Below are 27601 nucleotides of genomic sequence, written 5' to 3'. Positions count from 1 at the left end.
AGATAAAAGCCAGAGATAACATCCAGAGAAAGTGTTTATTGTTCAATAACATCAAACATAAACATAGTGCATTTAGTCTTCATCAGAAGTGCTCTCATCATCTTCTGACATCTCCTCCTCCGACGAGTCCATTTCCAGAAATGGTTGATGGCTGAGGATTCTCATATAAAAACTTTTTACTTTTACCATTTCTGCTTTTAGTTTAGATTGTTTCTCAAGAACCAGACATTGTAGTCCTCTTTGTACATCCTCGGGCTGGTCAGCAAACGAGGCTGTAAAAACAAAAGATTTTCATATTATCATAAACACACTATTCTCAAAGGTCCCCTATTATGCAAAATTCACTTTTGCATGCTGTTTGGATATAAATGTGTGTTGGCAGTGTGTGTGTACACAACCAGCCAGCCAATAGTGATAAAAATCCACTCACTCGTTTTTCTGAGCCCCAAAAAATGACAATTTAAACATGCTGTAAAAAATTATCTGTTGGGTATTTTGAGGTAAAACTTCACATACACACTCTGGGGACATCAGAGACTTATTTTACATCTTGTGAAAAGGGGCATAATACGGGACCTTTAAAGTCAATAATGACACTTTAATAAGTATTTACAAAGTAGGTTTCAATAGTCATATTACAACAGGGTTGTGAAATGAAATTTAGATACAAGCTTCAGGAGGCAGTTTTTATAAGTAAATAAAAAACTGTCAACAGTCAACACTTCTTGTTGCAAGCTATTGCTCTCTGTTCTTTCCGCTCAATACTGGAGGTTGAGTACTTTGAGCGGTGACATTTGCTAGACAGTGACAGCCTGTTGTGTTTATTACGTATCTAATCTAGTTTGCCTGGTTTATGTTTAAATTTCAGATTTCAGGATAGTAAGCAGTCATTTCCCTTTCAGTAGAAGAATGTGGAAAAGAAAAACTCTAGTGACAAATTTTGCACAGATACAAATTAGTATAGTCCAGATCTGATATTTCAGGAGACATACATAGACAAAAATAGTGCTTACAGTTTGAGGAGAGAGTTGCCAGCATCATAGATTTTGCCTTCATTGCTGTCCAGTGTTGCTGCATTTCTTTAGAGATAATCGTTTCCTCCTCCTTCAGGCGTCGCACAGCCATTACCTTCTCAAACACGGTTCTTTTGGTGTGAAGGTCAGCAGCAGCAGCTTCAATTCATCAACATCAAAACAGAAGACATTAGAGTTAGAGTTAGAAGTTTTGTTCTTTGGATTAATACAAATAAAATTATGCAAGTGCTCAGATATAGATTTTATTAAAGGGATAGTTCACTTTGAAATTAAATTTTGGTATGTTTTAGCTTACCTCAAGGGCATCCAAGATGTAGGTGTCTTTGTTTCCACAGTAGTTTCAATTTTGATATTTTTAGGTCAAACCGTTCTTGTCTGACAGTCATATAATGCAGGTCTGTGGTCATCACCTCAAAGAGCATGCACAGAGAAGTCAAATTTTTTGTTTACCTCACACTTGGAAGCACGCACGTCCTCAGATCACTTGGACGTGGTTGTGTACAAAAGGTAAAAACTATATAAATACTGTTCGTTTTCTCACACAAACCGCTCGTTTCGTGTCTTAGGCCATTAATGTGTACTTATGATGGGGAATTGTTTAATTTGGACGATGGGGCATTGTTTTAATTTGGACTTTGTGCATGCTCTTTGAGAAAGTGACCATAGACCTGCATGAAATGACTGACAGACAAGAACGGTTTGACCTAAAAATATTAAAATTGAAACTACTGCAGAAAAAAAGACACCTACATCTTGGATGCTCTTGAGGTAAGCTAAAACATACCAAAGTTCCCTTTGAAATAAAATGATCCCTTTAATGGGGAACTTACTTTCATTTATGTTGTTCCAAGGCCATTCAGTCAGAACACTGGCATCAGTGGACACAATTTGCTTAGCTGGTTCAGCCAAGTTGTTATACTCGCAAATGGTCACTGCCAAGCGTTTTTTCTCATTAAGAATGACTTTTCTGATCTTGTGACGCCTCTTGTTGCTATCTGCAACAAAAAAATAAAAAATAAAATTCTGAGTATGTATGTATTTAAAGGGGTGGTAAAACACGATTTCACTTTTCTAACTTTAGTTAGTGTGTAATGTTGCTGTTTGAGCATAAACATCTGCAAAGTTACAACGTTCAAAGTTTAAAGCAAAGGGAGATATTTGCTTTTAAAGAAATCAATTTCTAAGAACTACAGAAACGGCTGATAGGGACTACACGACATTCCTGTGGGCATGCTGACATCACTATGTCCAATATTTACATAAACCCCTCCTCTGGGAGCACAGTACATAAAGGGGGCGAGGCCATTTTATGTTGCTTTGAAAAAGAGCTAACCAATCTGAGCCCATTGCATATTTTTGAGGGCGGGGCTTCATAGAACCAGGAATCATCCGGCCGTTTTTACAAGGAGGGACAGAGCAGTGTAGAATAATGGGTAAATATGTGAAAAATAATGTGAATTTTTAAAAACGAAGCATGAACATCTTACAGTGAACCCCACAAACACAATCAAGCCTTTGAAAAAAGGTGTTTTACCACCCCTTTAAAATCAAATCCCGATTGTGACACTTTTAGCAGTGTTTTGGAAAATGTGCATTTTATTCCTTTAACCACCCTGGATAAGATTTTGTTGGGTTTTCTGAACTCCTGTATAGGTTACCATGTGCATTTTTTAACTAGGCAATGTCAAATGTCTTCAACTGTGACCTACCAGTTTGTTTGTAAAGGTTTTGGGTCCGCACTTTGATGATGACTGCGAGCTCTTCAATTCGTGCCTGCAATGCCCCAAGGCTGCCATCACCTGGATCAGTTTCTAAATCAGAGTCATATTATTGAGTATACACATAACCACAATCATTCTATTACATTCAGCAATCATTTTTCTTTAAGCATAATTAGGGTTAACCAATGGTTCACGTTCACTCTGTTGTGTAATCCCAGGAATTTCAATGACAAGATCATTGTTGATTGATCAACAATGATCAATAAGCCATCTTACCCTCAGCCCATTGCTGCACATCAGACACCCATAGCTGCAGTGTGTCATCATCTACACCAAGCTCATCTTTGGTAGCATTCAGGATGTCCACTTGTTCTTTGAGCATCCTTACAGTCTACAATAACAAATGTCCTTTCATGTATGCATGTACATTATTTGTGTTTATTTTCATTATGATATCAACATCACTGTAGAAAAAATGTACCTTGGTGTATCTCTGGCTTAAAGTGCGGCCCATATTCTTGACTTTCTTTTTATTCCACCCGGAAGCCAGAAGGGTCAGCATATTTGTTCTTCCTGAATTCAATGTCAGTGCAAATTAATAATCACCTCCTAGACACAGACACACAGAGACACACAGAGACACAGAGACACACAGAGACACACACACACACACACACACACACACACACACAGGCAGGCACACACAGACACACAGGCAGGCACACACACACACACACACACAAACACACAGAGACACGGGCACACACAGACACAGACACACACACACACACACACACACACACACAGACACAGACACACACACACACACACACACACACACACACACACACACACACACACAAACAAACACACAGACACACCCACCCACACACAAACAGACACAAACACACAGACAGACACACACACAAACAAACACACAGACACACCCACCCACACAGACAGACACAGACACACACACACACACACACACACACACCTGCTTTGGACATGTACTTGGTCGTGATTGCTGCCCTGGACAAGAAACTGTTCACTTGCTCAACCTCTTCTCCAATTGTTGAGCCTGCACCTTCCTGAAATGCTCCTCCCCATTTAATCTAATAAGAAGTGCGTACAATAATCATAAAATAATGTTATTTCTAAATTACTCAATGACTCAAATGACTACTAACTTAGTCATTAAAGTTGCAATGTACCTCGCATTTCCCAGTGTGAGCCTTTGCGTGCATTACAGACAGGAAAGGACGCATGGACAGGAGCTTCCTCATCTCAGGGCATTGCTGAGCCACCTTGGACAAATATGGGAAATATTTGCATGCCACATCGGAGCAAAGGAATGTGATGTTTCCTGGGGCTTTTTCTGCCAACATCCTTTGGAGGAAAAGAGGGTAGGCAAAGATCTCCCCTCGAAACATGTTCAGTGCTCCAAGGAGGACTCCATGGCGACAGACAGCAATTTCAAGCCCTTCCTCATCCAATTTGCTGGTGTTTTTCCTGGAAGACTCCTTAGCTGCTCTCCAACTTGAAGATCCACACGACCCTTTTCCTGAGATCTATAAATTCAAAGATTATAACTGAACTAAATGAATTTTTAAAACCCTCTAAGAATTGTGACTGTCAACTGGTTCTCAAAGTTACTGGACTGGCTCTCTGCCATTTGTTCATAATATACAAAAAATTGAGTCTCTGAATAATATTTTCACTGTGTCAAATACTCTTTCGGTGTGGAAGGGTGTCAAGAAATATTTAGCTATTCCTAATAAGTTATCTTTTAAGTCTCCTATTGCACTCAATCCTGATCTTTCCCCAAGCGTACAGAATATTGGTCTTCTGACCTGGAGGGTGAGTGGACTGTCAGAGTTTGGTCATCTATTTGATAATGGTCAAATGAGGTCATTCCAGCCATTAAAGCAGGAATTTAACCTGCCCAGTAAAGATTTTTATAAATTTCTTCAATTACAGCACTTTTTGGAGTCACACTCAAAAGAAGGTAATATACGTTTTGATCTTACTGACGTGGAAAAACAGCTTCTCTCTTCAATTACTCTTAAGAAGAAGATCTCTGAGTTATATTCTTTGCTGTCTAATGTTGGTCCTTCAAGTTTTGATTCTTTGAGAATGATATGGGAAAATGACTTAGGATCAAATTTTAGTGATGAGGAGTGGTTATCTGTTTGTACATGTGTTTTCTCCAAAGGTGTCTCAATTTCGGCCCAGGAACAAAATTATAAATTCATTCACAGGACCTAACTCCAGTTCAACTTCATAAAATGTTCCTCAATTCTTTTCAATTATGTTTCAAATGTAGGTCGAACATTGGCACAGTGGTGCATGTGTTTTGGGATTGTGATAAAATCAAAGGTTACTGGAAAGAGATCCACATGGTTGTTCAAAAGATTATTGGAAAGACCTTTGCAAATGTTTACCTTCTGAACTGTAAAGCTGGTCTATGCCTGGACTGTGACAAAGAAAGTGTGTTGAACTTCTGTATATATTTAGCAAAAAAATGTATATTATTACTATGGTCAACTCCTCAAATACCCTCAGTTAATATGTGGATGAGTCAGGTTGCTACTCTTTTACTTCTGGAAAAACTAACTCACGATCTGCATCAAAGATCTGATGTTTTCTGGCGCACTTGGTCTTCTCTGTGGAACTTTCTGGAAGATGCTTAGCGACTGATATATCTTTTTGATTACTGGTCTATAAAATGTCCCTGTTATGCATTTACTTTGATATGCCCTTTTGTATTTTTTTATTATAATTATTTTGTTTTTGCATTTTATATGCTTATGTATGAACATATATATCCAAAGATTGTAAGATGATATAGCTTATATGGCTGTACGTGCTGTTATGAGATACCGGTACCACTGTGTTGTGTTATTGTAAAAAAAAAAAAAAAAAAAAAAAGTTACTGAACTGGATGTGTTTGTTTGCAGAACTACTGTAGGATAAACTAGTTTAACACGTATGGAACCTCCAAATGTATGGATATAAAAAGCCTTTACTGTCCTTTTAAAATAGATAGAGAAATTAAATCTGAGCTTCATAAAATTTTCTAGATATGCCTTTCCTACCTTAAAGTAATCTTAATAAGACATTAAACCCTGGAGAAGCCTAAACCAAGCAAATCTAAAAAAATATAATTAATTTCCTGCACAGGTTACACTTTCTTAGGTTAAAGACTCTTTCATTTAAAATAAGTCTCTATGATTATGTTATTTTACTCAAAGTAAATAATGTCAAGACAGCAATGAGACAAAAACAAATATTGAAACTTGCATGATTTGTTTGTCTGTGGATGTTGTCAACAAACTCAGCAACCTCCTCATCTTTCTGAATAAAGACACCGTCAAAGTTGCCTGGCTCTGAAGTGCTGAAACAATACAGTGAGAGCTGTTCAAACAAATAATGTCCATTTTCCATACACTGTTGACATGGGCTACAAGTTAATTTAACCCATATCTAATGCATAATGTAAAAAATATCATTTCATATGGAAAATTCTACGTTTTGGCTCCTTAACCTGATTTGGCTACTAAACATTCGAAGTGTAGGAACCAATAGTTAGGAATACTTTTTTGGTCTAAAACCCTAAATTTGAAATACCTTGCATTTGATTTGAAGCGATAAAGCTTGCGGTTTCCGTCAACTGACACTGCAAGCATCTCTGGAGTGCAGGCAGGGCAGTCAAATGATTTCTCGTGGAATATCTTCTCCACCTCGTATGTCACAGCAACCCACTCAGAAAAGCTTTTGCTGAAGGTATCAGCTGATATTTTGCCCGCCTTTTAGATTTAGGACAAACATAGGAAAAAACTCTAAGGAAAATAATATTTGTGTAACTCACCATAAACACTAACTAATAAACATTGCATGCATCTTCATTAAGCTTGGCAAAATTGAAAACTCACTCTTCCGAAGCGCTCTGTTCTTTCATCAAGCATTTTGACGTACGCCTTAAGTGATACACCTGGTGCAGCCATCTTAAGGTCATAGAAAGACTGAAAGACATCAGTGGTATACAGGGTGCAGAAATTCATGGTGCCAGGCCAGTATCCATCACGCTGGATGTCCTCAATGGTGGGGGACCATGTTAGGCAACAGCTGGTGCAACTCACAACTGGCAATACAAGGTTGTAGCGGCCTGTAGGGAGCATTAAATTAAATGAATAAATGAAGTAATATTGTTAAGGAAAACAGGCCGTTGTTTTTTTTAAATTCCATCTTTAAATGGTTATAGGAAAAGATTGCAAGAAGATGTTGCGGAAAACACACATAATAATGCACTGTAAATGTAGGTACTGCCACCTTGTCATACTCGTGCATTACAAAAAAATACCGTTTTGATAATAACACACATACACCCACAGTGAAATTGGGCAAAACCCCTTGCATGATGAGTAGTCATGAACAATAAGAAGGAAGGGAGATCAGTGCGTATGTGTGGGTGTAGTGTGTGTGACAGAAGTAAAAGAGAGACGGAGCACCAGCTGTGTCGGTGTTGTGCAGAGGTTTCCGCACCTCACGGGATGGTTGAATCTAGTGATGCACCGAAATGAAAATTCTGGGCCGAAACCGAAACCGAAAATTTAGGATGCACTTGGCCTGGCCGAAAACCGAAACTGAAGCCGAAAATGGCTTCTTTTAAAAAACTTATACATTTTATATTAAATTGCTTGAAATTAATGGATCTTAAATGAAAAATCACAATATAATAATCAAACTTTTATTAACAGTTACATAACAAAACATAAAATATTTTAACAATAAATATAAATAATAATACCAAATAATATTATCCTTCAAGTTTTATGTTCCATTAAATTAAATTAAATAGTTTTTTAAAAGTTGAGCAAAAAAAAAAATCCACAATTTTGGAGATTTTTCCAGAACAAATGTTATATATTGCAACTTTGGTGTCCTCACGTATAGGGCTGTCACTTTTGTGAAAAAAATCCTGTTCGATTTTTGAGACAAGTGTTCATTGAATCGTTAGTAAATTGCCTATATTTGGCGTTGATCCGTTTTCAACATAGGCAAATCCACGGACAACTAAACAGGCATTAGGACGAACGTAAAGAGAGCGCTTGAGAGACGCACACAAGTCAGCAATGTGGACTGCCATAACATCAATGAAAAACATTACTGAAGGCTACATTTATTATGCACTATATTATACATAAATAGGCTATTTTGTGAGTGTGTGTGTGTGTGTGTCAGAACCTGCAGTTGCTGTGTGACGTGCGTTCGCTGCGGGCGTATCGTGACGAGCTGGACGCGCTCCGAGAGAAGGCCGTTCCCTATTTTCGTTTTCGAAACGTGTTGGTTGGCCCGATCGCTTGCAATAAGTGACAGCCCTCTGACATGCTTAATCTTTGATAGGCAGACGCGTGATAACAGCTCGACAGTGAGTGAAACCTAAGCGCTTGCGCACGGATGGGAGGGGCGGGTGGCATTCACTTTCGGTTTACGTTTTCGGCAGTTTTTTTTATTTTGGCCCGAAACCGATAATGGCATTTTCGGCCGAAAATTTCGGCGACCGAAATTTCGGTGCACCCCTAGTTGAATAATTTATCAACATTGATGAACTGGGCAAAGAATATTATATCGTTTTTATACAGTACTTAGAATATACCCGTGAGGAACCGTGATGTGCATGAAATTCTCAGCGGGCACAACTCGGCACAAGACTGGCAAGCGAGTGGAGCAGATAGAAAAATGTCAACAATATGCCTCAGTTTATCTGTAAGTGTACAGGGTAAGTTACACTGACTAAATAATAGAAACTGCAACTTCTCAAGAGGCGAAACTACCATGTGTAAAATGTCCACTTACCATTTATGGTAATGACAGACACATTTCTGCCAGGTGACGCATGAATGTTGCCTGTTGAACAGCCACACACACGATCTGGTCTCTGTATAGGTAACAGCCGTGCTATCAAAAAAATGAAAATGTGTATTGTTTAGATACCAAAAAAAGCACACACACTAACTTGTTATGCAAAATTAACTATTTCTTCAACTAAAAAGATGCATTGCATAGAGAATTTGAAAAACATCAACATTTGGTTTCTTAATGTGAATCCAGTTAGAAGAATAGCACGTTTCATCCAAAGTAAGGCATAATACTTGGAAATGGTCTTACCCATTTGCTGGCGCAACTCTGACAAAGGCTGCCGAAATCCTCCAGTTAGTGACTCTCTGTTGTGCAGGACAAAGCGTGAATGGACAGCAGTATCACAGTCCTCACAAAGGAACGGGAAAGGCAGGCAGTCCAGACACCTCACTACAGCTTGTTTGCCACACTGGCACCCACAATGTGGATGTGGATCTTGGGTAGCCAGCATATTTTTAAGAAGAAATGGTCTGGCCTCTTTCCACTTTTGTGAGGACACTTTGTTTCTGATCTCCCACTCAGTAGCAGCTGACTCGGATGACGCCTCACAAATCACTGCTGTGTCCTCCAATACTTCATCGTCTACTACATCCTCAAGCAGCTCAAGGAGCTCCTGACGAAGCACCTCAGTTTCAGATCCTAACAGAAAAAGAATGAAATAAATAAACTTCGCCAATAAACCAACTCTATTGTTTCAAATTGACAACAGCTCATACAATTCTACCTAAACCAAAACGGTCAAGAAATACCATCTAAACTAATAATAAAAGTATAATCTATCCAGGCAATTACAATACACTATGCTTTACTTATGTACCTTTTGTTAGGTTGACACTGGAAACAACATCAGTAGGTGCCGCACATCTGGGCTGTTCTGTGTTAACAATTTTTTTTTTTTTTTAAGGAAATACAGGTGGCAAAGAGGCAGGCTTTATCAGAGAGACTATCAGTTTTCAGTACAATTCTGACAATAACATTTGGTCTGTTTTATTAACTGATGGTATTGCTGCTGAGACTCCAACCCCTTCAACATGACATAAGGAGAGAAGAAAGACAATCTGGAACTTTTAAACTCCTTTTCACAGACTTTAATAAGGTTATGGAGATTAAAACCATGTAAATATCCATCTTTTTTAGTTTTCCATAATCACAAAATGTGTTTTGGCTTTACCTGTGCGTTGATCTTGCTTGGTAGTTGGTGCTGAAAATGACATTGAGACCAATTTAGTAATTGAAATTGTTAAGTAAACAGAAAGGAGAAATATAAGTAGGACTACTAACCAGATGGCATTCCACTGGATTTCTTACTGGATGAAGGCCTTTTAGGAATAACAAACCCATGCCTGTCACGCTTCTTCCATCGAACAGGGGTTGGGGTTTGTTCCCTCTGTGCCTCGAGTTCCTTCTGAGCCTCACTCTGTGTAATTCAACAAGACACACAAAAAAAGCAACACTCCAAATAATGAATATATAATTTAGGTGTAAAATAATTTTCTTCGTACGTTTTGCCATAATGCAACACTTAACTTACCTCCAAAACCTGCAGAAATCTGTTAACATCCTGAAGCTTATCCTCTAACTCCAAATCTTCAGCATCGAAATTAAAACCACTCATTTTTCAACAAACTAAACAGGAGAGATAATATTGACAGAACACAAAATAAACAGATAGCTTACTTAATAAAAACCTACAATCAAATGCATCTTCATAGTTTGTATTCGGGTGAAAATGTAAAGTAGCCTAAAACAAATATGAAAATACATGCAAAGTTATAAAGTGAGGTTATATTGTCATAATTAGCAACGTTGTAGTTGTTTTTTACATAAATACCTGAATTTTAATTTTACACACTATTAAATTATATTGTAATTACATTACCACTTTAATAACGCAATTTAGCAATTTTAGCTAGCAAGCCCGTTAGCTAGTTTAAATTGGCTTATGAGAACGAGTCAACGATTTACATTTAAATGTTTTACTTCTTGAAAAACATTTGCGAGATTTTAGCAAATCAAACCAGACACGTTGTCTTTCTAAAACAACTGTATAATATCACCTTCAGAACTTAAATAATAGCCAAAGTTTGACTTAACGTTACCTGCGTCACAAAATGCTCACGAACTAGAAAAAACTCCCATCAAACTCCGACCCCGTCAGTGTCTCCATGGCAACGGATTATGGGTAGTTCTCTTTTGCCAAAGATTTTATCGAGATTAATTTATTATTAATGGTGAAATGGTAACGTTTGTGGCTAATAGTTGGCTGAATATAAATATTAACAATAAAATAATCTTTAAACCAATCAATATTCATGACGCTGTTGTAAAGTAAAAAAAAGAAAAAGACCATAACATTTTCATATTGTAGAATTATCAATCACATTTTTGTGTTGAAATATATCAAAATAAAATTATATATATATATATATATATATATATATATATATATATATATATATATATATGTGTGTGTGTGTGTGTGTGTGTGTGTGTGTGTGTGTGTGTGTGTGTGTTTAAAATCTGAAAAAACAAAAAAACAACAAAAAAAAACATTTGAATTGATTGGGTGAAGGGTGAATCCACTGGCTCCGTCTGCCAAATATTTTATCGAGATTAATTGATAATTAATGGTGAAATTTTCAAAACAATGAATATATGTATATATTAAAATCTAAAAAAAAAAAACATTTGAATTGACAGTGAGGACACTTCTGGGGTGTTATCAACACTCAGTTCGCCGTGCCCTGGGCGTTCAATAGTACCGCGGATGGGTTTACATTGGAGTTAGTGGAAAGCTCTGTGCGTCTCTTTTGACGCTCATGGGTGCCATGTGCGTTGAAATTGTACGCTGACGGACGTGTCAAAAGCGTAAGTATATTACGCCCCGGGAATGAGAACGGGTTGATAGTACTATTTAGCTTAGTATGACCCATTCTTATTCGTGATATTATTCTTTGCTCTTTACTATTCATTCTTACATTTTTCCATTTTCCTACTTTCCCTTGTATTTGAAATAAATGTCTTCCTTTCTCTTCTTTTTCCCACATGCTTTGCCACTCTTCCATTATATGTGCTTTAATAATAGATTTCATTTCAGCAACACTATATGCAATATTTATTATTGTTTCCTCTCTTATTGCCTTTTTTGCATAATAATCTGCCATTTCATTTCCTTCTACTCCTCTATGTGCTGGTACCCATAAAAATTTAACTTCTGTTCCCAATTTCCTTAATCTAAATATGGTCTCATAAATTTCATATAATATATCTATTCGACTTTTGGTGGACATTAATTTAACTGACACTAATACCGATAATGAATCCGTACATATAATTCCTTTTTTAATTCTATTTTGTTCCATCCATTGAAGACTAAATGATATGGCTAGCATCTCCACTGTATAAACGGATAAATGATCTGGAGTTCTTTCCCTAAATACTAATCCTATTTGTGGTATTACAAATGCAAAACCCGTTTTCCCCCCTTTTATGTCCTTTGATCCATCTGTGAATATATGCAAAAACGACTCATATATTTTTAATCTATCTTCTGTAATTTTATCCCAGTTTCCTTTTCCTCCACTACCTCTTATTTTATCATAAATACTATAATCAACTCACACTTCTGAAAATATCCATTTTGGATTAACTGTATATAAAAACTTTTTTAATTTGTACTTTATCTTGGATTTTACTCTCTTTTGCCCATTCTTGCACTTTCCAACTACCATATTCCTTCTTTATTTTCTCACTTTCCCAACATGGGCTCAGTGCCCTTTTTGCTATATGTTCATTTTTTTTTTTTTTTTATTGAACCAAACAACAACAAGATACATACTCTAGCAGAGGAACAAAAAAAAAAAAAAAAAACAATACAAACGATTAACAATAAGGGGCATATTCAGAAAAAGGAACCGAAAACAGCCACATATACAAAAAACAAACAAAAAAACAAAAAACAAACAAAAGGGAGCTATAAAATATCCTGTACAACAACCTATAGAAACAAAGGAGCAGTACAACACTCAAAAAAGTAAAAATTCTGTTATGTCACAAAGTATTTTTTTGGCTGACTTGTACATTTGAATTTTTTGGAGAGATGAAAAAAAAAGTTTGAAATCATTGATGAAACAATTAAATGACGGCTTAGAATTTTTCCATTTACTGCAGTGAATATGATATTTACACAGAAGAATGATCACATTAATTAGGTCCGATACAGACAGATCCAAATTTTCAACAAAATACAGAATTTCAACAGTATCAAGCAAAGGAACACCATCTATTTTTAGAGACAACCAATCCTTAATATCTTTCCAAAACTCTTTGGTAACCGGACAAAAGACAAATAAATGTTCCACTGTTTCCTCGAATTTTCCACAAAAGACACAAGCGTCCACCTCGAATTTAAATCGCTTTTTAAGAAATTCAGCAACTGGATAAATATTACGTATTATTTTGAAATGAGTTTCTTTAAAGGAGCTGTATGTAAGATTGTGGCCAAAACTGGTACTGCAATCACTTTCAAATTACTGTAGAGCAGTGTATCCGCTCCCCCTCCCCCCTGACTCGAGGTTGCCAGATATGCTGCAGGATCCAGCAGGAACGTAGGCTGCTACAAGGAGCTGCAGCTGTGGTAAGAGCAGCAGAGCTGGCAACCCGGATGCCGAAACACTTCTGACTTCGTGATTGGTAGATAGGTGGAGGGTGGGGCTTCAGGCCAAAACACAAGATGACAACATCAACATCAGTTGAGGGCTGCAAGTTCACTTTTTAAATGACAATATCCTGGTGTTGCCCCCTTGGACAATAACAACGACAGCTTTTCTTTTCTGTAGATTTATTTGCCCCGGTTGTTTTTCTCTTTTGTTTTCTGTGACAGATTATGGGGCTGAAAGTTTTAACATGAACAACAACATGTGTTAACTGTGCTTCTTCTTTTCCTTTTTACCCACTACTCCTTTCTTCTCACAGCGCCCCCAACAGTATACATCATTTCTGAGACTTTCAATATTTATCCTCTACATTATATTAGTGCAAAATATCTACAATAAACAAAGACAAGAAACAAATTAAATAATTATTTGAGGTCCTTACACCCTCCCCCACTAAAAAAAATAAAATGTTACAAAACATTTTTAATTTACTATCTCTGGGTATATACTGAAAATGTAAGTTCCAATTACAGTGTAATGTACATGCTTTCTCACAGCTTAACAATATAGTTTACTTCCATACAACTGTGACATAATAACAATGATCTAAACTTTTAGATTTGTTGCATGTTGAGAGGTGTCTTGTCTTTAGGCTCGCTGGTGGGCCCCCCAGAACATCCTGCAATGACAAGTGGACACAACCACCTACACCTCCACAATGTATTAACACATTTCAAATGTCACTTACGTAATGCATTAATCTCTTAGTGTTTCATCCAGCCTATCAAATATACCTTTAGCTGACCAAACTATAACTCTGCTTTAGAGCATTATTACGACTGTAAACTTACAAAACCCTTAACTGTTTATAACTCACTTAACAAAATTATTACTTTGAACATTACTTTTTCAACTCTCACTAGTGTTACTTAGAATGAAGGATACAGATTCAGGTGATCAATGCTCAGCTGGGGTTGTACACAGCAGGTTCTCACGTCAGTATTTCCACCACAAACACTCCAGTTCACTGGTCGAAGCGTGGGCTCACCCAGGGTGTCATACGTGTACAGATTCCTAGGTTGCCTGGTTCTGGCAGAAGTTCTCCTGATAGGTTCCGATGCCAAATCACTATCTTCATGCTCGGCTTCTCCAACGAATCTTTCCTCCAGCTCCTGCTCCCCTTGAAGATCTCCCAGCACTTCTTCATCTGACTTATCTGAGTCAGGTATGTTTACAGATTTGTCAACGATTTCTTCAATGTCAGTTTCCTTTTCAGGTTTCCTGTTTCTCTCCTCTCTTCCAGGGTGAAATTCTGCTGCACATGGATCCAGATATGTTCCTGCTCTCTGCATTGGAACCCACAAGTCAACCTCCTCATCGCTGGAACTGTCGGTGCTTTCATGGTGAGTATTTCGTCGTGGTTGTGCTCCCTGTTTTGACCTGTTCCTCTGACATCCTTTTCTTTCCAGACGAACATCAGGTGTCCTCTGCTCATCAACCAGGTAAGGACAAGGCAATAGAAGGTTCCGGTGCAGCACTCTTTCCCTTCCAGTCACATCCAACGGTCCGACTATATACACCGGGCCATCTCCTCTCCTTTCTTTCACCACATACGTTTGCTTTTCCCAGAACGCTCGCAGTTTTCCTGGGCCACCTCTTTCTGACAGGTTCCTCACCAACACATGATCCCCTGGCTCCAGGACAGAACTCCATGCCTTCCGATTGTAATTTCTTTGCCCCCTTGCAGCAGCCTTCTTCATGTTCTTTTTCGCAATCTCGTATGCTTCTTGCATAGACCTTTTCCACTTTTCAGCGTAGTCGGTGTGAGACTGAGTGTTCTTTACTTGCTTTGTGGGGAGCACCAGATCAATTGGAAGAACTGGCTCTCGACCAAAAAGGAGAAAGAATGGAGAAAATCCAGTTGACTCGTGCACAGTAGAATTATAGGCGTGGACAACTTTGTTCAGGTGTTCTGCCCAATTCAACTTCTCTGTTTCCTCTAGGGTCCTCAACATCCCCAACAATGTCCTATTAAACCTCTCTGCCGGGTTAGCTTGGGGGTGGTAGGGAGTTGTACGTGAATGCCTAATCCCACAGTAACTCTGTAGCTTTTGGAACAGGCTGTTCTCGAACTCCCTCCCCTGGTCATGGTGGATCTTTCCAGGATAACCAAAGCGCATGATGAAATCTTCAAAGATTTTCCGGGCTGCTGTCTTTCCAGACTTGTTTCTGGTGGCGTAAGCCTGAGCAAACTTTGAAAAATGGTCAATGACCACGAGGATATACTCTGCGCCCCCTCTGCTTTTCTCCAGGTGCAGGTAATCAATCGAGATCATCTCAAATGGAGCTGTTGTCTCAATGCTCTGGATTGGAGTTCTGGTGATCCGGTTTGGTTTCTTTTGTCTTAGGCATCGACACACTCTCGTGACATAATGCTCCATCTCTTCTCTCATTTTCGGCCAGAAGAAACGTGCACGAGCTGCTGCCACCATGCGATCGGCACCTAGGTGGGCCATGTCTTCATGTAAGTACTTGTATATCATACTTTTCAAGTTTTCTGGGATAACTAACTGAGTTCTGGTCATTATTTTTCTTTGCAGGATACCTTCCTCATTAATCTGCAGGTGATGCCATTCTCGTAAGAGTCGTCTCACGGCTTCCGGTTCCCTCAATTTTTCTTTGTGTTTGAGATTGATTTGTTTCTGTTTCAGATCAAGTACTCGGCTGATGACTGGATCACTCAGCTGGGCACTCCTGATATCCTGCGGTGTTAGCCGTTGACAGGTCTCTGATCCACCCTTCAGCTCCTCTGGTAAGACATCTATGTTGCAAGTAATTGCAGATATCCAGTCCACCTCCTCACGTCGTTGTGCTTTTAGGACTTCCCCAATTGATCCCAGCACTTCTGGCTCACATTCCTGAGTACACTCTCTGACTGTGACTTCAATGGGCACTGATCTCCGTGATAAGAAGTCTGCATCTCGATTTGCCGTTCCTGGTCTATATTTCAAAGTGAAACGGTAGTCTGCCAGCTCAGAAACCCACCGTTGCCCCGCTGCATTGAGCTTTGCCGTTTTCATGACATATGTCAACGGGTTATTATCACTGTAGACAGTGAAATGTGGCGCATGAAACAGGAAATCCCGGAAACGCTCTGTGATCGCCCATTTGAGTCCGAGGAACTCCAACTTCCCAGAATGCAGCTTGTAGTTCCTTTCGGCAGGGGTCAGAGTCCGAGACCCATAACCAACTACTCGGAGTTTGCCTCCCTGTCGTTGGTACAGTACGGCTCCTAGCCCTTCTTCTGACGCATCAACATGAAGGACAAATGGCTTTTCAAAGTCTGGGTATGCCATTATGGGTGGGTTTGACAACTCCGCGATCAGCTTCTCCAGTGCTTCCTGATGTCGCCCTGTCCACTCTACTGGCTGTGATGGAGGTGCTTGCGAGGATGAGTTCCCTCTTTTTCCGGAGCCTTTCGTCTTGCACATGCTGGGCTTTGTCAACAGTTCATATAAAGGCTTGGCTATTCTGGCAAAGTCAGCAATGTATGATCTGTAGTAACCAAGGAAACCCATGAGCTTCCTCACCTCACGAACAGTGCTAGGTGTTTCCCACTTTAGTGCTTGCACAGCCTCTTTTTCTTTGGGGTTCATGCTGTACCCATGTTCAGAGATGATACGGCCTACATAGCAGACTTCCGGCTTAAAAAAATCACATTTCCTTGGCCTTAGCTTGATACCACACTGCTCCTGTCGCTGTAGCACTTTCTTCAAGTCCTCCAGGTGCTGGTTGAAGTCCTTGCTGAAGACTAACACGTCATCAAGATAGGGAACACAAATGTCATCCCTGAACTCTCCTAGACACTCTTCCATGTACCTCTGAAAGGCGGCGGGTGCATTCGTGAGGCCGAACGGTATCCGTACCCACTCATAGAGTCCCCAGGGTGTTATAAATGCTGTGTATGCCCTACTGTCTTTACTCATGAAGCCCTGATGATAGGCTTTACCCTGGTCCAGCACAGTGAACCAGGAGTTCCCCCCTAGATTTTCTAGGATCTCTTGAATTCGTGGGATGGGATGCCTGTCAGCGTATGTCTTCTCGTTGAGCAGCCGGTAGTCCACACATAGACGCAAGCTCCCATCCTTCTTTCTCACACACACAACCGGCGAGGAATAGGAGGATGTCGACTTTTGGATCCACCCCTGACTCAGCAAGTTCTGTATGTGGGTCTTTACCTCTTGATACAGGGGTCGTGGTATTGCATTGTACGTCTTTTGGACAGGGATGTTGTCTTTCAAACGAATGTCCATTGTAAGATCCTGAATACATCCAGTATCCCAGTCATCCTTAGCAAATACTCCACTATTCTCTCTCAACAGCTGTCTCACACGCTCCTGTTGTTCCCCAGGTAAGTGACTGAGGTCCACTGGAGGGTCCCATCCTTCACTCTCCTGAACCCTGAGCGGAGTCTCTGGAGTTGAGTCATTGTCACATTGTGATACCTGAAATTGGGATTCAGACGGAGGCGGTGGTTTCACTTCCAGCTGATGAATGGCATCCACTGTATGCAGCCACCCCAGGACAGTCCGTGCTGTAAGTGTCACCTCTTCTTCGGTGGTATTTTCCACCATCACTGTAATGTTGTCATTATCATTTTGAGGCATCTGAATAAGCTGTTTGTTTATCTTTATACCTGCCGGCCAGGGTACTTCTGAATTGGGCTCCAGCATCACGTGTGTTCCAAGGGTAACCGTCTTATTCAGTTTGCCACAGCTGACGTTCACTCTCGCGCACCTTGGAAGAATTATGGATTTTCGTCCAAGTCTTGCAATATGACCGCTGCTGCTGTTTTTGCGTTTCTTCAGCAGTGACAGAACGGCTTTTGCTTTCCTAGGGCTAACTTCCAGAGATGAACTCAGTGTGTTCACAAGAAAACTCAAAGGAATCTGCTGGGCTGCGTTAGCTTGGACCAATTCCTCAATCACATTAAAGCCGATTATGGGTTTCTCCAATTCACTGGATGCAATGAGAATTGGTGCCAGCAGGTGTGTGCCCCCTCCTTCAGTCTCAGTGTTTCCAGACAGACAAAACTCCACTTCCATCCAGCCTTCATATGGTATGCTCGTCCCATTCGCCGCTGTCAGGTTGAGTTCTCCCTCCTCAAGTAGCTCTCTCACTGGTCTCACCTCTGTGTCAGGGAGATGTCTCTTCTTCCACTCCGAGCCCACAATTGAAACCTGTGACCCCGTGTCCCAGAGCACTGATGTATTAACACCTCCAAGAGAACATTGCACCAAGCATCTGCGTCCCACCAGACTGGCTGTTTTCTCCTGTTTGTTCGACCATGGTGCTTCAGATAAGCAAGCTCTTGGTAAGCTTTCAATGATGTCTGATGTAATCTCAATCTTGCTTGACGTGACTTTGGTTACAGTTCGTTTCCGACAACCCGCTGCCCAGTGCTCACTGCTGCCACACTTGTAGCAGTGTTCACATCTTCCCTCTGGGTTGGACTGCTCACATTGGGTACAGCGCCTGGTGCTTGCTCGAACAGGTGGAAATTGATTTCGAGTGAATCTCTGGTTACTGTTTCTGATTGTCTGAGGCCGTGATGTTTGAGCAAGGCTCGCTACTTGAGACGTAAGGCTCTGGATTGCTTCACAAATCACTTTGTCTCGTGCATCAAGCTTTTCCATCAGGTTGTTAGGCTTTGGAGCTTTCTCTTTTTTTATAATGACACCTTTATCTTGTTCAGCAGGTGCCTGTTCCTCCTCCATAACTGTGGCCACCTTGGCTATTTTTGGTCGAGTGGTTGAGAACTTTGATTTTCGTTCAAGCTCTAGACTATATGACATGTTCATTTTCTCCAAAAGCACTTCATCTTCTACGCATGGGTTTTCCAGGTAGGGTTTTAGATCTGTGCGTATGCTGTCATCATGAAGGCCAGTCATAACTGTCTGCAAAAACTGATTCTGGATTAGTTCATAATTATATCTTAATCCTGTCTTTACATTTTCAGATGCTGACAAAACCCTCTGTCTGAGATCCATGGCTCGAACTAAGAACTGGATAGGCGTTTCTTTGGGTTCTTGAACTGCACGTGTGAGTGAGTGATACAATTCAGTTGGATCCTTTTCTATAAAATGTGCTCTGAGAATTTGTTTAAGGACAGGCAATGTTAAGTCTGTTCTACTCTCCAGATAACTTCTCAAATTGACACCTGGGATGATGGCTTGAATGACTGCCTCGACAATTTCTCCCTCATCATAACCCCTTTTGCATGCCCTGTGAATCTGTCTGTCCAGGCTGGTAAAGTTTAATTTGTCTCTCTGGCCAGGTTCACCAATTTGTCCAATTATTTTGAGTTCTTTTTTGTACACTGGATGCACTAGTGTGACGTTTTCTCCTGAGACTGATGAATTTGGCATTTTTCGGTCTGTTCTGGCACGTACTGATTCTGTTGCAGTGATTATCACAGGCTTTTCTGATGCAATTCCACTAACGCCCACAGAGTGGTGCTCCAGGTCAACTTTTCGCTGCCCCTCGTTGGTTTCTTCATCTTCTGCACTGGATGATCTCTCGCTTTTCTCTTCGTCAACATTTATCAAACTGTCAATTTTTCCCTTTGTATCTAATAACATAGATAGTCCTTCATCTTCAAGTGAAACAACATCATCTCCCTCTAAATACTGCAGAATACGTCTTCTCAGCGCGCGAGGCGTGTGTGTCTCATCCTCCCTCACATTTAGCATTAACATTTCACACAAATCTCTCAGTTGCGAAGCAGATAACTCGAGTAATTTACCCTCTATTTCATCCATCGTAGCTTCCCACACAGGCAACATTATGGCCACTCAATGAACAGATTAACTCACGTTTGCAGTTGTTTTTCCGCCGTTTCAAAGCCCACTCTCTCCGTGATTCGCGGCTCGTTCTCAGCTCGCACTGCACTCGCGGCTCGCGGCTCGTTTCATCACTCGCTGGCCGCTCCGCACTTGCTGCTCTCTTCCTCCCGAAATCCGTCACAAACCGAGCAGAAACACCAATTTTATGTTGCCCCTTGGACAATAACAACGACAGCTTTTCTTTTCTGTAGATTTATTTGCCCCGGTTGTTTTTCTCTTTTGTTTTCTGTGACAGATTATGGGGCTGAAAGTTTTAACATGAACAACAACATGTGTTAACTGTGCTTCTTCTTTTCCTTTTTACCCACTACTCCTTTCTTCTCACAGCGCCCCCAACAGTATACATCATTTCTGAGACTTTCAATATTTATCCTCTACATTATATTAGTGCAAAATATCTACAATAAACAAAGACAAGAAACAAATTAAATAATTATTTGAGGTCCTTACACTGGCCGTACTACTGTTGTCAGCGATATAAGTATTTGAAATGAACATGATTTCTTAATGTCTAGTGACATATCAGGGCCATTTTATGATTAATTGAAATACATTTCTTACATACAGCTCCTTTAACTTTGGGAGAAACAGGCCATGTAAATTTTGAGACAGCCTTTACCATAGTGGACTGCGACAGAAATTCAGGAACCAGCAGTGGTTTGTTAAAATCTGTATATATTTTAGATCTTAACACCAAACCAATTACCTTGTTATTACATTTCTTATCAACTAAATCTAGACCATTAATCAGTAGGGCCGGAAGAGAAGGCTCGCTACTGTAATATTTTAAAATACCACAAATTAAATGTAAAAGGGGAAGAGGAACGGCTTTACAGATTTTGTCAAATTCTCTTGTTGTACAAGCCACGTCATATTTCTCTTTGAAACTCTCAAAACTAAGGAAATTACAACTGCGATCTAGGATATCAGTCACAAATAAAATGCCCTTCTCAAACCAATTCCTCTTAAATAATGATTTTTTATTTATTAAAATGACCCTATTATTCCAAAGTGTGGATCTATGGGGAGTAAAATTATGTGTAAGGATTTGCTTATGGAAATTAGACAATCTAAGAGGGATTTTATTAACTTCAAAATCACACCTTAAAAGAAATTCCAGGCCACCTAACTTATTGAACAACCTTCTGGGAATGTGGAACCAGATTGAATTTGGTTGAGAAAGAAACTGTTTAATCCACTTAATCCTAAAAACACCTACTAGTGCCTCAAAGTCAATGGCCTTAATTCCACCTTCATTATAATCTCTGACTAATTGAGATCTCTTAATATAGTGGGTTTTATTTCTCCACAAAAAATGGAATAAAACAGAGTTGGCTTTAGGCTACTAATATTGCTGGAGGAGACTGCATGGTAAAGGATGATGGAAGCAAGATGCAAGAAACTCAGATTTTAATGTAATTGAAGCACAAAAATAATCTTCAAACATACAAACAAACAGTCCAGCACACACAGCAACTGGCAACGCAGGGACTAGATGGTCAGTGCAGAAGAAGTGATGAAATGTCCGGTTGAAGAAGTGATCCAGGTGATTTCGTGAGCGGTGAAACAATGAACAGGCAGGAACACGAAACAGGAACACCAACACGTAACGCGGGATCTCAGACACGGACATCAAACAACGATCTGACAATGAGAGGAGATAAGGAGTGAGTATATATATGGATCGCGAATGAGTTGCAGCTGTGTGATGGTGATGAGATGATGTGAATCAGCTGGAGCGCTGATAACTGAGCGCGAGTGGAAACGCCCACTCGCGCACACCCACACACATGTAAACAACAGTGACACGAGACAAGAAGGACACAGTGAATTTACCAACCGTGACAGAGACATAAAGAGAGTGACAAGGATAAGATAATTTGGATATACCTTCAGCTTTAGACAGAAGAACTCTACCAAATACTGTTAAATCTCTGGTTAACCAATGACTTAAGGTCTTTTCCGTGTCAATGATTCGATTGCCAATATTTACATCTTGTCTTCTAATTGGGTTTTTGGATATTGTGATTCCTAAATATTTTACTTCTTGAACAACTTTAATATTACTAATGGTAGAATCCACACTTGTATGAACTGGAAGTAAATCACATTTATTTAAATTGAGAGTTAAGCCAGATGCTTTGGAGAAAGTTTGAATGATATTAATTGTTTTTTCAACCATAGATTTGTCTTTTAAAAAAAATGGATGTATCATCAGCAAATTGGCTTAACCTAAACTCTTTATCAAATATAATAATACCTTGTAAATCATGTGAATTATTAATAAGTAATGTTAATAACTGAGTAGTCAAAATGAAAAGTTTTGGAGAAATGGGGCAACCTTGTCTTATTCCCCTTGACACTATAAAACTAGGAGTCATACCAGAATTTAAAGAGACATAGCTACTAATATCAGTGTAAAACATTTTGATAATGCTACAAAATTCCTCTCCAAAACCAAGAAAATGTAAAGATTCTATAAGGAAGGGATGTTCAATAGTGTCAAAGGCCTTAAAAAAGTCCAAAAACAAAATATAACTGTCTGTGTTAATAAAGTCACTATAGTCTAAAATATCCAGTATTAATCTAGTATGATTATGAATATTTCTACCTTTTATAAAGGCAGATTGACATTCATCGATAATTTTTGCCAAACCTTTATCCAGCCTTCTCGAATAAACATGAGCTAATAGTTTGTAATCATTACATAACAGAGTTATGGGTCTCCAGTTGTCCAGCAGCAAATGATCTTTATTGGGTTTAGGGATTAATGTAATGATGCCTCTTTTCATGGAAGGTGAAAGGTTGCCACTAGAAATACATTCTAAAAAAGCATTATAAAGCAAAAGTCTTATATCTGTCCAAAAATGTTGGTAAAATTCCACCGATAGTCCATCTAAGCCTGGAGATTTACCCTTTGACATTATAAAAATAGCATTGTCGAGTTCTTCTATTTTAAGGGGCTCGTCCAAATATGATTTGAAATCCTGATCTATTTCCTCTTTTCTTAGTTCTTTTATCTTTGTGAAAAATAGTGAAGACTCGATACCAGAGAATTTAGAATTATACAGATTGCAATAAAAAGTTCTTATTTCTTCGTTAATCTGATCATCATCTTCAATAATTTTGCCATTGATTGACAACTTCTGAATCTTCTTTTTAGTTTGTCTTTGTTTCTCCAAATTAAAAAAATACGAAGAATTTTTTTCCCCTTCTTCTAACCATCTGGCTCGAGAGCGAATGAAGGCTCCCTTGGCCTTCTCCAAGTATAAATTGTCAAATTTCGCTTGTAGATTATTTAGTTGAATCTGTTCATCTATAGTTAAATCAGTTTTGTTGCCAAATTTGTGCATTTCATTTATCAATTCAAGTCGTTTCATACTTTTAAATTTGCTAATTTGCTTACCAGTCTCTATTGCTAATCCTCTAACATTAAATTTAAACCATTCCCATTTACTCAGGGGTGACGTTTCCATTGCATTAACATCTTTTAAAGCTTCTTTAACCTTTTCACAAAAACCCTCATTTTCAAGAAGACTATTATTAAACTTCCAAATGACACTGCGCTCACAACCTGATTTATGGAATGAAAAGGATAGCAAAACTGCACAATGATCGGTTAAAGGAGAAACTGAAATGTCACATTTCGATACGTTGTTAATTAGATTATTAGATATCAACCAGTAGTCAAGTCTTGAGCATTGGGCCTTATTAGAAGAACTGAACCATGTAAATTGTGATTTATGAGGATTACTCCATCTCCAATAATCTGATAAGTGTAATTCTGAAATCAAATCTGAAATAACTTCCTCATAACAATGACAATTTGCTTTTGGAGGAGAACGATCTAACCAAAGATCATGAACCAAATTAAAATCCCCTCCCAAAATAATTCTATCAACAGCATAGGTGATTCTCCATGTTTTGACAGACTCCTTAAGAAAAACAAGCAATTCCCTATTCAGTGTTTTTTGGTTATAACCATAGATACACAGCAAAATAAAATTTACACCTCCTTGTTCAATTACTACCATAAGCCAATGACAGAGAGAGAATATAGGGCACTATATGTCACTTTGAGTGATTTATTGCCCTTAAGCCCCGCCCCCTTTTGACATTGGGAAATTCCCACGCTTGCCCCGCCCCCTTCTACCCCCATCCCTCCCACCTCCGGACAAGTCACGTGACCGTGGGATTTTCCCACGGTACCCTTCCCTACAAACACCCCCACCCCACCCACTTCTGAACAAGTCATGTGACCGTGGGAAAATTTTCCCACGATCCGCATTAAAACGTTAAAACAACATGTATTAAAATTATATCATGCAAATAGTTCTATTTTCTAATACATTTGAACAAAAGTTGTACATTCACAATTACATAGTGTTTAAAGGGGTATAAAACGTTGTATAAAGTTAAAATACACGTCTTTAGCGTTTGTAAAATGTTAAAACATTAATGAAAAAGTTTAAATTGCATTATCTTAAAGCTATCAAAATGTATTAGTATTAAGACATTAAACAAATATTAAAACATATCAAACGCATAAACACACACGTACAATTAAAAACTCACTTACGTTTTTACAATTTCACTTGTTGAAAGAAGAACAAAGGTTATCATAATCATTTAACTTTCACACATTATTTATAAAATATTACATTTTACATAAAATATCTTTAAAAGTGTGTATTTTCTTAAAGATATAAAAAATGCGTTAGCATTAAAACATCTAAAACAACATTTTATGTTAAAACATAAATGTTAAAACATTGAAAATCAATGTTCAGTCATTTACAGAAAAGTATAACAAGTTAAGAGAGTTTTTCATTACAAAAAGATAATTTTTTTAAAAATGTTGATCCATAATCATTTAACTTTCACACATTATTTATAAAACGTTACATTTTACATAAAGTATCTTTAAAAGTGTATATTTTCTTAAAGATATAAAAAATGCGTTAGCATTAAAACATCTAAAACAACATTTTATGTTAAAACATAAATGTTCAGTCATTTACAGAAGAGTATAACAAGTTAAGAGAGTTTTTCATTACAAAAAGAGAATTTTTTAAAAATGTAGATCCATAATCATTTAACTTTCACACATTATTTATAAAACGTTACATTTTGCATAAAGTATCTTTAAAAGTGTATATTTTCTTAAAGATATAAAAAATGCGTTAGCATTAAAACATCTAAAACAACATTTTATGTTAAAATATAAATGCTCAGTCATTTACAGAAGAGTATAACAAGTTAAGAGAGTTTTTTTCATTACAAAAAGATAATTTTTTAAAAATGTAGATCCGTAATCATTTAACTTTCACACATTATTTATAAAATGTTACATTTTACATAAAATATCTTTAAAAGTGTGTATTTTCTTAAAGATATAAAAAATGTGTTCGCATTAAAACATCTAAAACAACATTTTATGTTAAAACATAAATGTTAAAACATTGAAAATCAATGTTCAGTCATTTACAGAAAAGTATAACAAGTTAAGAGAGTTTTTCATTACAAAAAGATAATTTTTTAAAAATGTTGATCCATAATCATTTAACTTTCACACATTATTTATAAAACGTTACATTTTACATAAAGTATCTTTAAAAGTGTATATTTTTGTCCATCACTTTTAAAACATTAATGAAATAAGTTAAAATTGCATTTTTCTCTAAAAGAGTTATTAAAAATGAGTTAGCGTTATTTTAAGATGTTAAAATTAATAATTTACAGAAAAGTAAATGTATCCATCCACACATTATGTGTAAAATGCTACATTTAACATAAAATATCTTTAAAAAGTGTCTCAAGCACATAATATTAAAACCACACCATGTTAAAAATCACAGTATCTAAAAAAATAGCCTTACGTTTTTGTAAAACCGTTTGTTGAAAGAGAGCCAAAAGGTATATCCAGAGGTATATTCCACATCAAATGTATATCCCATGTGTATCCAAATTGTATATCCAAAGCACGAAAGATTTATCCAACAAGGATATATCCAAGACCAGAGATATATCCAGAACGCTAATCCATATCCAAATGTGTAGAGATTTTAATTCCAAAAGTTACAATGTCCTCGTGAGGAGCTCAATGAAACACGTCCACACGGTTACATCCCAAAAGTTAGACTGATCTCTGTGACATCTGCCCTGTAGCCACAGGTAGACCACTCCCACCCTAGACACCTCCCACCCCTAGAGATCTCCCACCCCTAGACCCCTCCCACAACATGACCCCTCCTACATCAAGATCCCTCCCAAGCCAACTATGTTTTGCTTTAATTAAAAAAGAGTTTTGTTTTCCGCAATCATTTAAAAACTTTTTAAAAACAATGTATGTATAAAGTTAAAATACAACGGTTTAGTATTCGTATGTTTACAACGTTATCTGAAAAAAGCTAGGATTAATAGCTAGATTTTATTTAAAATTAATAGTTTAAATTATTAGTTAAGTTAGAGTTAATTCATGCTTTAGTTAAGTTATATTCACTAACTTACTGATTTATTCACTACAACCCAATGGAGAGATCCGATCATTGTTTGAGAACGCGTTTTTGGAGTAAAAAATAATGATTCTGTTCAAAACGATGTGCTTTTAACTTTAAAACTGTGAAACGTAAGCGGTAGACAAACATTTTCCACACACACATGTAACACTTTCACATACAACTTTAATAATAAAATAACTAACTTTAATAAAATGATACAGACCTTTAAAATACAGAGGTGATAGACTAGTATTTAAAATGCTACGCCTATCAGAAAAATGTAAACAAGAATGTCTTCTTACATATACAGATTTTAAACCCTGTTAAAAACAAAAAAGTCAACGTTAAATAATTTAAAACAAGTTATAGAATGTCTTTCACGAACAACTTATTTACAAACAACTAATTTACAAGAAAAATGGTAAATTATGTTTCAAACGTGAACAACATATCAAACATATCAAACAACAACAGTTAAAAAATAATACATAAAGTGAATAGTTTTAAGCAAAACTTTTTAACATTACAATGCACTATAAAATTTTGTTTAGTTTTTAGCTAAAATATATATCTTTCACTGTCTCGCAAAGCATCCAAGCACTCGGAAAGCAAAACATAAGTAATATTGTTGTAATCTTTGTGAGATCATACCTACAAACGCAGAACTTTGTGCTTGGTGATACACTTTACTAAAAGAAAATATTATGGAGGTCTTTTTTCAATCTGTAATTATACCATGTTTATATATCACTAGTATGATTCCATGGTGCTTTAATGTTTTAATGTTTGTTTGTTTGTTATTAACTAATACCTTTTTTAACTAAAACACTTCAACATCCTGCACAAATTAAAGAAACATATGAG

General features: G+C 37.8%; 4 protein-coding genes across 8 annotated transcripts in view; all 4 read right to left on the bottom strand.

Annotated features, from left to right (window-relative positions):
* Positions 1–27601, bottom strand: part of ighd (immunoglobulin heavy constant delta) — a 790210-nt gene that overhangs the window by 371147 nt on the left and 391462 nt on the right. The gene's annotated exons all lie outside the window — the stretch shown is intronic.
* Positions 1–27601, bottom strand: part of LOC307154331 (uncharacterized protein) — a 780250-nt gene that overhangs the window by 448442 nt on the left and 304207 nt on the right. The window lies entirely within an intron of this gene.
* Positions 1–27601, bottom strand: part of LOC307154345 (uncharacterized protein) — a 430222-nt gene that overhangs the window by 263255 nt on the left and 139366 nt on the right. The gene's annotated exons all lie outside the window — the stretch shown is intronic.
* On the bottom strand, positions 17–26389 carry LOC307154369 (uncharacterized protein). 2 transcript variants are annotated; one of them, XM_079864257.1, is made up of 18 exons: positions 26117–26389; positions 10209–10303; positions 9959–10094; positions 9849–9878; positions 9495–9551; positions 8927–9316; positions 8615–8716; positions 6691–6923; positions 6386–6564; positions 6059–6152; positions 3970–4326; positions 3753–3870; positions 3237–3328; positions 3032–3146; positions 2744–2845; positions 1865–2029; positions 1014–1172; positions 17–272 (listed from the first exon to the last, which is right to left on the bottom strand). In XM_079864257.1, the coding sequence occupies exons 2-18, from the start codon at positions 10290–10292 to the stop codon at positions 73–75; spliced, it is 2613 nt and encodes an 870-aa protein (XP_079720383.1). In that variant the 5' UTR covers positions 10293–10303; positions 26117–26389; the 3' UTR covers positions 17–72. The 2 variants fall into 2 exon arrangements, with proteins under 2 accessions (XP_079720383.1, XP_079720382.1); XM_079864256.1 differs by lacking the exon at positions 26117–26389 and adding an exon at positions 10777–10831.

The sequence above is a fragment of the Squalius cephalus genome (assembly GCF_949319135.1).
Source record: "Squalius cephalus genome assembly, chromosome: 1".
Taxonomy (NCBI): Eukaryota; Metazoa; Chordata; class Actinopteri; order Cypriniformes; family Leuciscidae; genus Squalius; species Squalius cephalus.
Note: the sequence above shows the minus strand (reverse complement) of the source record. Positions and strands in the feature narration are given on the sequence as shown.